At 36.7% G+C, this 18186-nt stretch overlaps 1 protein-coding gene across 1 annotated transcript in view; it reads right to left on the bottom strand.

Annotated features, from left to right (window-relative positions):
- AADACL2 (arylacetamide deacetylase like 2) overlaps positions 1–13938 on the bottom strand; it is a 30656-nt gene extending 16718 nt beyond the window's left edge. Inside the window, exons 1-4 of the mRNA XM_005546127.3 lie at positions 13691–13938; positions 4753–4975; positions 1695–1764; positions 167–338 (exon numbers count right to left, since the gene is read on the bottom strand). Coding sequence (XP_005546184.1) covers positions 167–338; positions 1695–1764; positions 4753–4975; positions 13691–13828 — 603 coding nt within the window. The 5' untranslated portion in view covers positions 13829–13938. The remainder of the gene's footprint in view (positions 1–166; positions 339–1694; positions 1765–4752; positions 4976–13690) is intronic.
- Positions 13939–18186: the final 4248 nt, after the last annotated feature.

The raw sequence follows: 18186 nt of genomic DNA, 5'->3' as shown, positions 1-18186 counted from the left end.
AAATAGTTACACTAAAGTTAAATAAACGTTTACTCAAGTGCCACTGTAATTCAATGGGAAAGAATGGTCTTTTCAACAAATGGTACTGGAAGAACTGAATTATCTATAGAAAAAAAAAAATGAGCCTCAACTTCTACCTCGTATCATAAAAACAAATATAATGTACCTGTTGAGTGACCGCTGTTGCTAAATTGCCCCCAGAACTGTCTCCTGAAATGCAGATTCGGGTGGGATCCACTCCATATTTTGTGAGAATTTTTTCCAGAAGAAAAAATTTGACTGCAGCAAGGCCATCTTCAAACTGAGCAGGAAAGTGGTGTTGAGGAGCTAGCCTATAACTTTATAGAAACAATAATAAAGCATTTACAGTTGTATCTGTCCATTTAATTCTCAAATACCAAATAGATGCAATTTTACACCAGCCTTTCTTGTTCAGTGTTCTAAAAATCAAGCCTAAGTTTTCTACTAACTCTTGATTAAAATGAAAATTATTTTAATAAAGTATAAGGTCTTCAATCTTGTACCTAAAGTCCATGGATGGCATTATTTGTGAGGAGTCAGGGGAGTTTTATGAACTTCCTAGGAATTGTAAGCAAAATTTTTAGTCCAAGTGTGTTTTAGAATGGAGATGGTCTATGGCTTCCGTCATATTCTCAATATAACTTGTAATCCAAACACTTTTTTATAACCCTTATTTAAAAAGCACAATGGATTGCAGATCTGAGAGCATATTGTAGGCAGTGTCCTAGTTTATCAAGGTCATTTAGGTAAAAGTTTTACAAGCTGACGGTGCATATACTTCATCATGGATAATATCCAGTAGTTATTACTAGATAAAAATTTTGAAATATAAATAAAATTTAAATATGCCAGAGAGCTTGTGTATCTCTGGTAAATCCATTTGTAAGGCAAATTATCACACAATTCTTTTCATGGGCACAAATAGATTTTTTCCCCAGTATATGTAGACTGGTAAAACAGAAAAATACCTCTAGCAGCCTATTCGTAGAGCTTTTCCTTTTTGATCTTCAGAATGCTAAAGCGTGTATATTTCTATAGCCAATAGGAAGTGCTGGTAATAGGGTTCTTAGAATTTTATTATAAGCTATCTAGAAAACTCTAAGTAATTTGTAGCTTAGACATAGATGTGTACCAAAAAGATGTTGGTATCTTTATTTAAAATACAGTGGATTTATACTTTTTAGACAAAGAATGACACAAATTGTAGGGATTTGATAGAATGTATAAGCCAAGCACAAACTTATATTATTATATCAAAACAGATATAAAGTAGTATTTAGATTACTTCAAAAGCTATGAAATTAAACTTCTCTTGCCTGCTCAAATACAATCCAATATCCCAAATGTGTAATAGCTAATGTACTTCCTTCTGTCCAGCTATGTTACTTGGGACACTACTAGAGCCTTATAGGACCTGAGTCTTACATATCTAGAGCAAGTGTTTCCAAAACTGCTTACCCTGGGGTATCATTCAGATATTCTGACAATCACAGAAAAATAATGGGACACTGAAACTCTTTGAGGAGCGGTCTATGATGCAAAAGGTGACAAGTAAAATATATTAATTTAAAAAATTATATTTGAAGCATAGCTGACTTGATGTGGGAATCAAACCTCTACATGGTAAAGGCAAAAATCATAGTAGCCACAAAAAAAAAAAAAAATTCTCTTACTCCACACCTACAACGACAGCATCAAGTGTATTTGCAGTCCATCTATTCAGGAAGTCAAAAGCCCTCTGTTCTGAAATGAAGAAATAAACATTAAAGTATTTCATGTAATTAGAAAGCAGTAGAAACAGTTACAGATATGAATGTGAAAATAACTGTGGTTTGTGAATATCACATAGGAGCTTTTATTTCCACCCCCTATTTCCAAGCAGATGGACCTGCATCCACATGGCACACTCTCCCATTCCTAGTCTTTTCAGCCTCTCTCTCCAGGGAGAAAAGGATGACTTTACCGATTATTTTGGGGAGGATAAACTAGAATAGGTTCAGCCTATTGTAATTTTGTCTTGACATCTGCTGTCTGTACACAATGACCCTTCCCAGGACCCTTTGTATCCTGGTGCATTTTACTTCATCTGAAATAATGGTAACGTTTTGACTTGCATTTATGTGAACTCTGTAAGTTTTTAATTAGTTCAGAAGTCAGAGGAAAAGAAAGTAATAGTATGTATTAAATCTCTAAACATGGTTCTTCAAAACCTCTGTCTTCTCTGAAGATGCCACATAATAAAATAGCCCAATAACATTGGCATTAAGACAGAGTCTAAGGAATAATAACCAGATATGAGAGAGCCTCTGGCAGGTCAGTGTGAAGACTTGATATACATATGAGTTTTGACATGCTTGACGTACAAGCCATTGACTTTCCCCAGACACATAACACACACACACACACACACACACACACACACACACACACACACACACACCCCTTTCCCCAGGTCCCCACATATCCTATTTACCAGGGCCCTGGCCAATCACATTGGCAAATTCTGTGACATCTGCTGCTGCTTTATTTACCACAAGATCCTAGAAATCCAGAGAATTCTAGAGTTGTGATCAAATTCCAGACTTTTCTGGACCTTCTCTTGCACATAAACAAAACTGCAAAGTAAAAACTAACCACGGGGTATATATATAACCTGGAACACGGGAAAGTAAGTCACCTAGTCTTTTAAATAGACAAAAATAACGTTTTCTTAAAGATTAAGTTAATTTTCAAGAAAAAGCCATGCATAGATAAAGACCAAAATGTACAAGACCTAAGAACTCTCTGAACTTTACCGTGTTAACAAAAGACCATATTTTCTTTTTTTTTTTTTAAATCTGCAGATTAGGGAGACATAGCCTTCCATGGAAAATAAAAGTGTGCTCCAGAGACCAAAAAGAGGGTCTGTGGCTTAAATACGGAGAATCAGCTGGCACCCCTCAATCAGAATCAGATCTATATATATAAATAAAGGATTCAAACTTATTCAAATAGTTCAAAGGAGCTGATTCCTGATTGGGTGGTTTCCAAGTCCCAAACTGAAAGTCTGTTAGATACCCCTTTCAAGCAACCGTTGGGAGGAGTTTTCTAGTCAAAGTGTTTTAGCTTGGAAACATCTTAGCTCAGGGGCACAAACAGTATGTTTGGATCTGCCTTCTCTGGGAACAAAGGGATGTGTGACCACCCTTTTCTCACTCATTATGGACACTGAGTTCTTAGTATCATAATTTGGGTATATTTATCAGCCACAGGGAGTCCATTTCATCCAGAGAACTTGTGGTCTTATTTCCAGTTTCATTTCATAACCAACATTTTCCTGTATTTCTTAGTTCTCAAAGCAACTTTGATATGTTTTAGAGAAGAAAAAAGAGGAAGCCTGGGGGAAAAGAAAGAAAATTAAAATTTGCAAATACTAGAAAATAGTTATAATGTCTTTTTTCTTGGCGAAAAAATAGAAAGTATCTAAGTCTTTTCCAGTCTATTCACATATGTTTGGGAGATCTGAAAACAAATAATGTGTAAATATAAAACCAAAATATTGAAAAAAGACATCTAGAATTTAGCTAAGCGGAATGTTGGAATGTCATATCCTGAATAATAATTCTCACAGTTTTAGAAATTATTGATCACAGTCATTGCCTACGGTCTTTACATTGTAAAGTAATGTAAAGTAATTACAATTACTTTATAAAAGTAATAAAAAATTTATTTATAAAAAAATAAAAGTAATTACAATTACTTTACATTGTCAATAAAAAGAGATATAAACCTCATAATCAGGAATACTTCTTAGTATTTTTCAAAGTGATATTTTCCCATCAGTGGCCATTTCTTTTATGCTTACTCAATTCCTAGGTAATATGTATATGAACACTTGGATATTTCATAGACCTGAAAAAACTTCAGTGGAATGAATGCATTTCTTTGAAGAGAAATGAGGCAAACTTGGTATTTATCTTATCGAGAAAGCAGGTTATTCTGACCATTTTAATGCATGATATAAATTAAATTATAGATGAAATCTAATTTATTGAAAACATAAAGAAGATAAAAAAATTCATAAAAGAAAAGAGTTAGAACATTCTGGATAATAATCCCTCTAGAGATCATCAGATGCCCCTCTCATTCACTCTGTGTGTACTATTTTTCTTCACAAAAACATTTATTGGATAATCACTGTATGAAAAATGCCTAAAAAGACAAGTAAGGAACTTCGACTTTATGGGAAGAGCTTACTATCACATAGTACTATTTTGTGCTTTCTTTTTAAAGTCAATACTAACGACTGCATTCTAAGTCTTACTACTGTTTATATTATGTTATCAATAACTGCAAACTTGATCTTGTAGTAACCAAAAGCAAATGCTTTTGACTTGTTAATTAAAACATCTGCATCCCCTCAATGTTTCTGCTCCAAATTCAGATCCCAAGAAAAAAAGTTTTAGTAATTGACTTTATATCCTATTTTCATTTGATATATATTTATTCAATATGAAAGCTAAGGATAATAAAAAACAAAGCAAAACAAAAACTGAATTTAAAATCCCCTTTGCCAAACATATGTCTATGTCTCTTTATTAGATATCTAACATTTATATCTATACTTATCCATATCCAGACAAATATATATATAGATGTATATATCAGTATAAGTGTGTATATTTATATAAAATAGTTTTTATATCAAAAACGTAGGGCTAGCTACACTTTTTCCTTACACAGTGAACTTACTGGAACTTCCAAAACAAAAACCACCACCATGAAAATATATTACAGCTCGCCTTCGGGTTTCTGACTTTCTTTTTGGCAAGTACAATCGTACTGGAATATCAACAAATGTTGTATCAGTCACTGTGATGTATTCATCTGAAAGTGGTTGAGTATAATCCAGCCTGAATATCATGGATATAAACTCTTCATATCTCATAATACCCATATTTTCAAAACACATAGCCTGTAAGAACAAAACAAACAAAATTAAATATTTAGATATGTAAATAACACCAAATGTATATAAAAAGAAAGTTTAAAAGGAAGAAAAAATAAGCAAAGTAAACAAAAAGAAATAGACTATTTATAAATATTATTTCCAAATAATACTGTAAAGATCTTATTGCATAATCTTCTTGCCCTTGAAAATCTCAAATATCTGGCAAGCTGGCCGAATAGGAACAGCTGCGGTCTGCAGCTCCCAGTGAGAGCAATGCAGAAGGCAGGTGATTTCTGCATTTCCAACTGAGGCACCCAGTTCATCTCATGGGGATTGGTTAGGCAGTGGGTGTAGCCCACAGAGGACGAGCAGAAGCAGGGTGGGGCACTGCTTCACCCAGGAAGTGCAAAGAGCCAGAGGACCTCCTTCCCCCAGCCAAGGGAAGCCATTGAAGGACTGTGCCACCCAGCTGAGATACTACGCTTTTCCATGGTTTTTGCAATCTTCAAATCAGGAGATTCTCTCGTGTACCTACAACACCAAGGCCCTGGGTTTTAAGCAAAAAATGGGTGGCAGTTTGGGCAGACATGGAGCTAGCTGCAGGAGTTTATTTTGTACCCCAGTGGTGCTTGGAGCTCCAGTGAGACAGAACTGTTCACTCCCCTGGAAAGGAGGCTGAAGCCAGAGAGCCAAGAGGTCTCGATCAGAGGGTTCCACTCCCACGGAGCCCAGCAAGCTAAGATCCACTGGCTTGAAATCCTCACTGCCAGCACAGCAGTCTGAAGTCAACCTGGGATGATCTAACTTGGTGTGGGGAGAAGGGTCTACCATTACTGAAGCTTGAGTAGGTGGTTTTCCCCTGACCCTGCTAAGGAGGCTGGGAGGTTTGGACTGGGTGGAATTCAGCACCAAGTAGCAAAGTGTCTGTGGCCAGACTGCCTCTTTAGGTTCCTCCTCACTTGGCAGGGCATATCTGAAAGAAAGGCAGCAACTCTGGTCAGAGGCTTACAGATAAAACTCCCATCTTCCTGAGACAGAGCACCTGGGGGAAGAGGACGCTGTGGGCACAGCTTCAGCAGACTGAAACTTTCCCACCTGCTGACTCTGAAGAGAGTAGCTGATCCTGAGAAGGAGGAGTCTCCCAACACAGTGCTTGATCTCTGCTAAGGGACAGACTGTCTCCTCAAATGCGTCCTTGACCCCTGTGCCTCCTGACAGGGAGACATCTGCCAGCAAGGGTCAACAGACACCTCATACAGGAGAGCTCTGGCTGGCATCAGGATGGTGCCCCTCTGGGATGAAGCTTCCAGAGGAAGGAGCAAGCAGCAATCTTTGCTGTTCTGCAGCCTCCACTGGTGATACCCAGGCAAACAGGGTCTGGAATGGACATCCAGCAAACTGCAATAGACCTGCAGAAGAGGAGCCTAACTGTTAGAAGAAAAACTGACAAACAAAAACCAACAACATCAACATCAACAAAAAGGACCCCCACACAAAAACCCCGTCCAGAGGTCATCAGCCTCAAAGATCAAAGGTAGATAAGTCCATGAAAATGATGAAAAACCAGCCCAGAAATGCTGAAAATTCCAAAGACCAGAATGACTCTTTTCCAGATGATTGTAACTCCTCTCCAGCAAGGGCACAAACGTGGATGGAGAATGAGATTGACGAATTGACAGAAGTAGGATTCGGAAGGTGGATAATAACAAGCTCCTCTGAGCTAAAGGAGCATGTTCTACCTCACTGCAAGGAAACTAAGAACCTTGATAAAAGGTTATGGGAACTGCTAAGTAGAATAACCAGTTTAGAGAAGAACATAAATGACCAGATGGAGCTGAAAAACACAGCACAAGAACTTTGTGAGGCATATACAAGTATCAATAGCTGAATCAATCGAGTGGAAGAAAGGAGATCAGAGACTGAAGATCAACTTAATGAAATAAAGTGTGAAGACAAGATTAGGGGGAAAAAAGAATGAAAAGGAACAAACAAAGCCTCCAAGAAATGTGGAACAATGTGAAAAGACCAAACTTACGTTAGATTGTTGCACCTGAAAGTGACAAGGAGAATGGAATCAAGTTGGAAAACACACCTCAGGATATTATCCAGGAGAACTTCCCCAGTATAGCAAGACAGGCCAATATTCAAATTCAGGAAATACAGAGAACACTGTATAAGATACTCCTTGAGAAGAGCAACTCCATGACACATAATCATCAGATCCTCTAAGATTAAAACAGAGGAAAAATGTTAAGAGCAGCCAGAGAGAAAGATCAGGTTGTCTACAAAGGGAGGCCCATCAGACTAACAGTGGATCTCTCTGCAGAAACTCTACAAGCCACAAGAGAGTGGGGACAAATATTCAATATTCTTAAAGAAAAGAATTTTCAACCCAGAATTTCATATCCAGTCAAACTACGCTTCATAAGCAAAGGAGAAATAAAATCTTTTCCAGACATGCAAATGCTGAGGGATTTTGTTGCCACCAGGCCTGCCTTGCAAAAGGAAATATGGAGGAAATATGGAAAGGAAAGAAATATGGAAAGAAAATAAATATGGAAAAAAAAAACTGGTACCAGCCACTGAAAAAGCACACCAAAATATAAAGACCAATGACACTCTGAAGAAATTGCATTGACTAATGTGCAAAATAACCAGCTAGCATCAGGATGACAGGATCAAATTCACACATAACAATGTTTACCTTAAATGTAAATGAGTTAATGCCCCTATTAAAAGACACAGGCTAGCAAATTGGATAAGGAGTCAAGACTCATTAGTGTGCTGTATTCAGGAGACCCATCTCACATTGAAAGACACACATAGGCTCAAAATAAAGGGATGAAGGAAGATTTACCAAGCAAATGGAAAGAAGAAGAAGAAAAAAGAAGCAAGTGTTGCAAACCTAGTCTCTGATAAAACAGACTTTATACCAACAAAGATCAAAGAAGACAAAGAAGGACATTACATAATGGTAAAGGTACCAAGGCAACAAGAAGAGCTAACTATCCTAAATATATCTGCATCCAATATAGGAGCACCAGGTTTCATAAAACAAATTATTAGAGACCTTCAAAGAGACTTAGACTCCCACACAATAGTAGTGGGAGACCTTAACATCCCACTGTCAATATTAGACAGATCAATGAGACAGAAAATTAACAAGGATACTCAGGACTTGTACTCAGTTCTGGACCAAGTGGACCTAATATTCATCTACAGAACTCTCCACCCCAAATCAACAGAACATACATTCTTCTCAGCAGCACATAGCACTTTTTCTAACATCGACCACATAGTTGGAAGTAAAACACTCCTCAGCAAATGCAAAAGAATGAAAATCATAAAAAAAAAAAAAAACAGTCTCTTGGACCACAGCACAATCAAATTAGAACTCAGGATTAGGAAACTCACTCAAAATCGCAGAACTACATGAAAGTTGAACAACCTGCTCCTGAATGACTACTGGGTAAATAACTAAATTAAGGCAGAAATAACAAAGTTCTTTGAAACCAGTGAGAATGAAGAGACAAGGTACCAGAACCTCTGGGACGCAACTAAAGCAGTGTTAAGAGGGAAATTTATACCACTAAATGGCCACATCAGAAAGCTACTGGTCTGAAATCGACACCCGAACATCGCAATTAAAAGAACTTGAGAAGCAAGAGCAAACAAATCCAATTTTTGAAAAGATTAACAAACTAGATAGACCACTGGCTAGACTAATAAAGAAGAAAAGGGAGAAGAATCAAATTGACACAATAAAAAATGATAAAGGGGATATCACCACTGATCCCACAGAAATACAAGCAAGCATCAGAGAATACTATAAACACCTCTATGCAAATAAACTAGAAATTCTAGAAGAAATGGATAAATTCCTGGACACATACACCCTCCCAAGACTAAACCAGGATGACATCAAATCCCTGAATAGATCAATAACCAGTTCTGAAATTGAGGCAGTAATTAATAGCCTACCAACCAAAAAAAGCCCAGGATCAGACATATTCACAGCCAAATTCTACCAGAGGTACAAAGAAGAGCTGGTACCGTACCTTCTGAAATTATTCCAAGCAATAGAAAGACACGACTCCTCCCTAACTAATTTTATGAGGCTGGCTTCATCCTGATACAAAAAAACTGGCAGAGACACACACAAAAAAATTTCAGGCCAATATCCCTGATGAACATAAATGCAAAAATACACCATAAAATATGGGCAAACCAAATCCAGCAGCACATCAAAAAGCTTATCCACCACGATCAAGTAGGCTTGATCCCTGAGATGCAAGACGGCTTCATCCTGTGCAAAACAATAAACATAATGCATCACATAAACAGAACCAATGACAAGAAACTCAATCGATGTAGAAAACACTTTCTATAAAATTCAACATCCTTTCATGCTAAAAACTTTCAATAAACTAGGTATTGATGGAACATATCTCAAAACAATAAGAGCCATTTCTGACAAACCCATGGCCAATATCATACTGAATGGGCAAAAGCGGGAACCATTCTCTTTGAAAACTGGCAAAAGACAAGGATATGCTCTCTCACCACTCCTATTCAACACAATATTGGAAGCTCTGGCCAGGGCAATAAAGAAATAAAGCGTATGCCAATAGTAAGAGAGGAAGTCAAATTGTCTGTTTGCAGATGACATGGTTGTATATTTAGAAAATCGCATCGTCTCAGCCCTAAAACTCCTTAAGCTGATAAACAATTTCAGCAAAGCAATATGCAAAATCAATCAATGTGCAAAAATCACAAGCATTCCTATACACCAGTAATAGACAAGCAGAGAACCAAATCATGAGTCAACTTCCATTCACAATTGCTACAAAGAGAATAAAATACCTAGGAATACAACTTACATGAATTATGAAGAACCTCTTCAAGGAGAACTACAAACCTCTGCTCAAAGAAATAAGAGAGGACACAAACAAATGGGAAAACAAATTCCATGCTCATAGATAAGAAGAATCAATATCATGGAAATGGCCATACTGCTCAAAGTAACTTATAGATTCAATGCTATTCCATTAAGCTACCATCGACTTTCTTTGCAGAATTATAAAAAACTACTTTAAATTTTATGTGGAACCAAAAAAGAACCTGTATAGCCAAGACAATTCTAAGCAAAAAGAACAAAACTGGAGGCCTCATACTACCTGACTTCAAAGTATACTACAAGCCTACAGTAACCAAAACAGCATGGTACTGGTACCAAAACAGACATATAGACTAATGGAACAAAACAGAGCCCTCAAAAATAACACCACACATCTACAACCATCTGATCTTGGACAAACCTGACAAAAACAAGCAATGGGAAAAGGACTCTCTATTTAAAAAATGGTGCTGGGAGAACTGGCTAGCCATATGTAGAAAGCTTATACTGGACCCCTTCCTTATACCTTATACAAAAATTAACTCAAGATGGATTAAAGACTTTAATGTAAGACCTAAAACCATAAAAACTCTAGAAGAAAACTTAGGCAATACCATTCAGGACATAGGCATGGGCAAAGGCTTCATGACTAAATCACCAAAAGCAGCTGCAACAAAAGCTAAAATCGACAAATGGGATCTAATCAAACTAAAGAGCTTCTGCACAGAAGAAGAAACTATCATCTGAGTGAACAGGCAACCTACAGAATGGGAGAACATTTCTGAAATCTACCCATCTGACAAAGGTCTAAACGCCAGAATCTATGAGGAACTTAAACAAATTTGCAAGAATAAAACATCAAATAGTGGGCAAAGGATATGAACAGACACTTCTCAAAAGAACAAATTTATGCAGCCAACAAACACAAAAAAGAGCTCATCATCACTGGTCATTAGAGAAATACAAATCAAAACCACAATGAGATATCATCTCACACCAGTTAGAATAGTGATCATTAAAAAGTCAGGAGACAATAGAAGGTGGCGTGGATGCAGAGAAATAGGAACACTTTTACACTGTTGGTGGGAGTGTAAATTAGTTCAACCATTGTGAAATACAGTGTGACGATTCCTCAGTGATCTTTAATCAGAAATATCATTTGACCCAGCAATCCCATTACTTGGAATATACCCAAAGGATTATGAATATATCTACTGTAAAGACACATGCACACTTAATGTTTATTGCACCACTATTCACAATAACAAAGACTTGGAACCAACCCAAATGCCCATCAATGATAGAACAGATAAAGAAAATGTGGCACATATACACCATGAAATACTATGCAACCATAAAAAGGAATGAGTTCATGTCCATTGTAGGGACACGGATGGAGCTGGAAGCCATCATTCTCAGCAAACTAACACAGGAACAGAAAACCAAACATCGCATGTTCTCACTCACAAGTGGGAGTTGAACAGTGAGAACACATGAGCACAGGGAGAGGAACATCATGCACCAGGGCTTGTAGGGAGGTGGGGGAAAAGGGGAGTGAGAGCATTAGGACAAATACCTAAGGTATGCAGGGCTTAAAACCTAGATGACAAGTTGATAGGTGCAGCAAACCACGATGGCACGTGTATACCTATGTAACAAACCTGCACGTTCTGCACATGTATCCCAGAACTTGAAGTAAAAGACAAAAAATAATAATAATAATAATAAATCCTTGTGTATAAAAAGAAGAAAATCTCAAATATTTAGTATTTTAGGCTGAGAGCTGTCCTATTCAAAATCCATTAATTTACTAGTAGTTTTTTTTGTGCTGCTGTAATTATTTTTGATTTGTAATTTTTTTTTCAGGGAAAAAAACCCATTTTGTAGGCATGCTGTCATGTTTTCTTTCTTCATTGTTCATTTTATTTAATTCAAAGTTTTAAATATTGTCATATGACCACACTAGTAATAATCCAAATTTTTTGGCTTTCAATGCCAAAAAGATTAGTGCACTTTCCTCACACTTAAATTCCATATTTGAGGTCCTTGAAAAAAGTTGCCTTTGGTATTTCTGACCAGCTTTTCCAGGACTTTTGTGTTATGTCACTGGACAGTTTACTCATAAAAAAATCTTAAAAATTACATGGTTGATAACACAGTAAACAATCTTAATTATTATAATTATTCCAAGGAAATTAAGGTATTTACAGGGCAATTGAGAACATCTAGCCACTATACTTTATTTTCTTAATTTTAATTTAATTTTTTTTTTTTTTTGAGATGGGATCTTGCTCTGTCATCCAGGCTGGAGTGCAGTGGCATGACCTAGGCTCACTGCAAACTCCGCCTCCTGGATTCAAGTGATTCTCCTGCCTCAGCCTCCCCAGTAGCTGGGATTACAGGCGTGCGCCACCAGAGCTGGCTAATTTTTATATGTTTAGTACAGATGGGGTTTCCCCATGTTGGCCAGGCTGGTCTTGAACTCCTAGCCTCAGGTGATCCACCTGCCTTGGCCTCCCAAAGTACTGAAATTACAATCGTGAGCCACCGTGCTAACCTCTATACTTTAATGACCAGGAAGTATGCAGAAACTCTAAGTTGTAGCCAGTAAATGTCAAAGCCAAGTTTGCATCCATTTAAACCAGCATCTTATGCTACTGCTTATTAGCTGATTGACATTAAGAAAATTACTTTCTGTAGCTCAATTTCCTTGTCTATATGATAGTAATAATAATAAGTCCTTCAGTGGGCTATAGTGGGGTTTAAACAAGTTAATGGTCTGTGATACAAATGAGATAATCAAGGAAGGAAAGATAGCATTTTCTCTGTGGAACTGACACTTGCTTACCCACATATGCTTACTCAGGAAGTAAGAGTATTGGAGAAAAGTTATGGAGAAGATAAGCCTCTAGAAGTGATTACAGGGGAAAATATTAGCAGATATCAGAAGGAGCTGACTGTGGTTTCACAAAACAAATGTATTGTTTGCTGTACAAAGCATCAAAAGACAGCCTCTCCTTCTTAGACCATGGATTGCTCGCTTTTTTCTGATCATCTTCTGCTGTTGCCTTCTCCTTTGAGCCTCTTATTGTTACCCTTTCTGGAAGCTATCTGGCTTGGCAGAAAGTGTATGTATTTCAAAATGAGACAGTTTAGAGTTCAAATTATGGAGCTGTTACTTTTTACCTGCAGGTGCTCTTCTCAATCTCTTCCCCCACCCCATAAGTAGATAAAAATAATTGCAGGATATTGGGAAATCAATGGAAGTACATATTATACAAAGCCTACACAATTTAAGAACTCAAAAATATTAGTTTCTAATCCTATCTCTTCCTTTTAAAGGAACTATTTTTGCATGAATTTATAATTAATTCTGCACATGCCCAGTCAGATAGTCCCTGAAAACCAGCAATTTAGAATTGAAGATGGACTATTAAAGCCATTAAATAGTAAGAGCCTTAAATTAATATCAAAGAGTTACAAATATCAATAACGTATATCTGAACGGCTAAAAGATAATTATGGGACTAGGTTGTTCCTGAAAGTTCAAATTTAAGTCAAATTCTCAAATAAACCTCAAAGCCATTTATTTTATACATGTCACAATAAATTTATTGTATACATGTCACATTTAGACATAAAGTCTTAGAAGTGAGAATTCTGTCTCATTGTTTCGCACAGATGTAGGAAGTTTTATTTACTTAATATTATTTAATTAATTTACTCAAGCAATGGTTCTTTCAAAATGGTGATATTAATACTATTAATAAAAGAGTTCATAAGCATCCATTTTTCATCAATAAGTCATCCCAATATCGAACAGAAAAAAATGTTAACCTTACCGTAAATGTACAAGTTTTAGCGATGGCATCCAAGGCCATTATTTTCCAGCTTTCTTCAATGTTGTCTGGCATGGGTGTGTAAAAATGAGAGACAAAAATAACACAGAGCAGCCCCAAACAGAGAGCTTTTAGCATCATAATATCCCTTTTTCCAGCTTCTTCACAGTACTGAGATTAAAATTTTTCATAAACACTGAATAGTAACCAGTAGAGCAAATGTAGACTTGGGAACTCTCTCAGGTAATGTGATTGTCTTAACAACATGAAGCTAATTTTCAATTCAAATGTTACAGTGTCGCTAGTAACTTGTTTTGCAAGCACACAGACTGGAACAGATGTCATAATTCATCAGGGTGTGCATGCATTATTATCATGCAATTTAATGCTCTTACAGTGTTTCTTCGTCCTGTGATACCATCATCAGCCCAAAACAACTTTATTATTGAGACTTAAATCAGAACCTAAATGAAAGCACTGAATAAGTCATGAAGCAAATTTTAGTGGTTGGGTGGTGGTTGCAACAGGTTTTAAAAACAGGTTTTTGTTTTGTTTTGTTTTTTGTTTTTTAAGTTTGCTGATATTATGTCAAAATCCAGGCTAATGCCGTTATCATGGATTATTAACCATGTTAACAAAACTTTCTTGTGGTGGAACAAGTTTTGGATTAAAAAACAAGGGATGAGGGGGCTTGTTCGAGTTCTGTTAAGCATCAAACTGGAATTTTTCCATAGACTAAGCCAGGAAGCTCAGCGCAATTATCTGTTTTTTTAGAGGATTACATAGTATGATGATGAACTTTATGTGTCAATTTGACTGAGCTAAGGGATGCTCGTTAATAGTAAATAGCTCGTAAAAAAAGAATTTCTGGGTATGTCTTTGAGAGTGTTTCTGGAAAAGATTAGCATTTGAACTGGCAGAGTGAATGAAGAAAATCACCCTCCCCAATGTGGGTAGGTAGAATCCAATCTACTGATGGCCTGAACAGACCAGTATGTGGTGGAAAGGTAAATTCACTCTCTTCTTGGGCTGGGACATTGTTGTAACTCTAATTCATATTAGTGCTGCCTCAGCACCACCTTCTTGGTCTGTCCTCGGCTTGTCACAAATGACCTACATATTTCGAGACAGTCTCCACCCAGTTTCTGTTTTTGTTTCTAGATAGATAAGGCCCCATTTGCTGCCTTACTTCTGCTTTAATTCTGGTAAATACAATCATGTAACCCAAGTTCTCACAGTTAAACTCATGCTTCCTTCAAATTAAATCCAACTCTGTTGTGGAAAACCCACCTAGGTCATCCTGAACCCCGATAAAGGGTTCTACCCATAGGTCCCTCCATCTCTTGCTTGCTTTTCACCTGCTGGTTGAGAGACAGTATCCTTGACTGCCTCCCGCTTTCCATTGGCTCTGCGAGACATTTTACCCTCCTCTTTCTGGAAACTTCAAGTAAATAAACTTCATCTTTTTGACATTCCAGTCTAAATGTCCTCATTATGCTGCACCGGACTACACCAAACCTAACTTAAATTCTTCTTCACTTAACAAAGCACAACAGACATCCATCTTCTCCTGCCCTTGGATATCGGAGTTCCTAGTTCTTAGGCCTTTAGACTCTGAGACTCACACCAGACATCACCTCCCTGCTCCCAGTTCTCAGTTCTTCAGACTCAGACTGGTTTTATAGAACATTAACTTTCCTGGTTCTGGTTCTCCATCTTATACACAGCATACTGTGGGACTTCTTTGCCTAAATAATTGTGTGGGCCAATTTACACTTTATATATATTTTATATATATATATATAAAATATATACACACACATACATACACACTAATATACGGATAAACACAAGCACATATTTATATATTATAAATATATTATTAACATATAAATTTATATATCATAAATATAAAATGTGTGCATATAATATATAAATTTATGTTATATATTTATATATTATATGTATATATAATACATTATATATACATTTATATATTATAAATATATATAAATGTGTGTGTATCTATCCATGTTATGATACAATAGATAATAGATATGTAGATGTATATAGATATATAGATGTATATATAGATTTGGAGATATAAATATATGATAGATATCTATACATAGTTATATAGGTATATCCGTGTGTGTGTACATGTGTATATCATCTATCTATCTATCTATCTATCTATCTATCTATCTATCTATCTATCTATCTCCTGTTGGTTCTATTCCTTTAGAGAACCCTGACTAATACATATAGTGACTTTGTTCATGTGTTTCAGTGGTAAATCTTTAGGACAAATTCACATGAATAATTTAGCCTAGGGTGGCAGAGAACATCAAATGCAAATGTTGGACTTGTGCCTGCTGCAACCTGACAGCCTGAGAGAGACCCTGTCCACATTAGAGCTGATCACCTGAAAATTCTTCAGAGATACAAGGAGTACTAGAGATTTTCTCTCTGATGTGTCAGGACATAGTAAACAGTAAGTACAGGATTGATACTTATGGGAAATAATTTTTAGTAATAGAATACACTCATATCAGAGGTCCAATGTATACTTTTAATGATATAAGTATATATATCATTTTACTGACATAAGTAAACGTTATAAGTATATATATATATATCATATATATCATTAAAGGTATATATTGGACCTCTTTAGTGCGTGAGTATTAACTCCAAAGTCTATCAAAATTGAATTATTTAAACATTTATTTTTATTCACTTATATTTCAGGCTTCTCTGAATTCCTTAGTTATAACTTAATATAGTCTATCATTTAAAGAAGAACACTATTAAAGTAAAGGTGACACTACTATTAAAAATAATGTTCATGGCCGGGCGCGGTGGCTCAAGCCTGTAATCCCAGCACTTTGGGAGGCCGAGACGGGCGGATCACAAGGTCAGGAGATCGAGACCATCCTGGCTAACACGGAGAAACCCCGTCTCTACTAAAAAATACAAAAAGCTAGCCGGGCGAGGTGGCGGGCGCCTGTAGTCCCAGCTACTCGGGAGGCTGAGGCAGGAGAAGGGCGTGAACCCGGGAGGCGGAGCTCGCAGTGAGCTGAGATCCGGCCACTGCACTCCAGTCTGGGCGACAAAGCGAGACTCTGTCTCAACAACAACAACAACAAAAAATAATAATAATAATAGTAATAATGTTCATATGTTGGAACTGTCCTGGACAAAATGGGACTTACCATCTTAGCCTAATTATAAAGCTTTAATTTAATTCATTTGTGTGCCTCCCTTTTTAAGTAGACAATAAGATTATTAAAGGAAGACACCCTAATTTTTTTATCCTTGCAACCCCTAAGTGCTCAAAGCTGTTCATGTAGCAGTGCTTAATAAACATTTAAAATAAATTAAAGGATGGCCTAGTTAATTGGTTAATTGATGCCTAAAGATAGTAGGAAAGGGAAATTCTCAAATCCACCAACAGCAATGGTATCTGGAAAGTAACTTTAGGAAGGGTCAGTTATGGCCAAAACTAAGGGAGGAATAGAGGTAAGGTAAAGATAGCAAGACTTCTGCCTTCACACACATCACACATACACACACATAAATGAACAGAAAGAGGCATTGTGGAAGAAAGAGAAATAATGTTTGATTTGCCCTTTTGTGGCTTTTGGTGTGTGGAGTTCTGAAGCACCATGCAAACAGTTCAGGACAGTGTGCTTATTTGAGCTTCACAAATTTTCACCACACAGTATCATAATCTATGACTAATATCTATGGAGTCTTGGATGCCCCTTCCCACAACTTAGTTCTATGAAGTTCAGACAATCTCAAACACTTTTATAGCAAGTAGTATTTTCTTCATTTCCTCTGAGAGAAAATCCAACAAATTCCTCAATAGGACGGTGTATGTTTCCGACCATCTTCACAACGTCTCTCCTTTTATCCTATACTTTAGGTTGACCCCAGCAGTTGCCGGAAATGATTGTATAACGACAACAACAACAAACCAATAAAGCTTCTAGAGCTCTTGTCACATCTCTCCTCCTAGAATGAACCACTCAATTTCTCTGATCCCATCTCCTTGTCAAACATTCATTTTTCCTTTTAATTTTCAGTTCAATTCCTTCTACGTTGCTTTTTGTGATCCCTAAGAGGTAGAGTTGATCAATTTATCTTTATCTCCTCCTAAAGAAGTGCAAATTATAGTATGAGTAACACCAAACTGAACTTACGTAGTGGGTATGAATCTTCTTCTTTTAATGATATGTGCAGGACACATACATACAAATATTTCTTTTAAATGTTGCTATACACTGAATGTTTATGCCCCACCCCTAAAATCTATATGTCGAAATCCTAACCACTTTCAAGAATGAATAAAACAACCAGATAGAAGATATATGAAGGAATAGAGAACTTTAACTACACAATAAACTGACTAGACCTAACACATATATATATATAGAACACTCCACCCAACGACAACAAAATACACATTATTTCAAGTGCACATGGGATATTCT

The sequence above is a fragment of the Macaca fascicularis genome, chromosome 2 (assembly GCF_037993035.2).
Source record: "Macaca fascicularis isolate 582-1 chromosome 2, T2T-MFA8v1.1".
NCBI classification, from domain to species: domain Eukaryota; kingdom Metazoa; phylum Chordata; class Mammalia; order Primates; family Cercopithecidae; genus Macaca; species Macaca fascicularis.
Note: the sequence above shows the minus strand (reverse complement) of the source record. Positions and strands in the feature narration are given on the sequence as shown.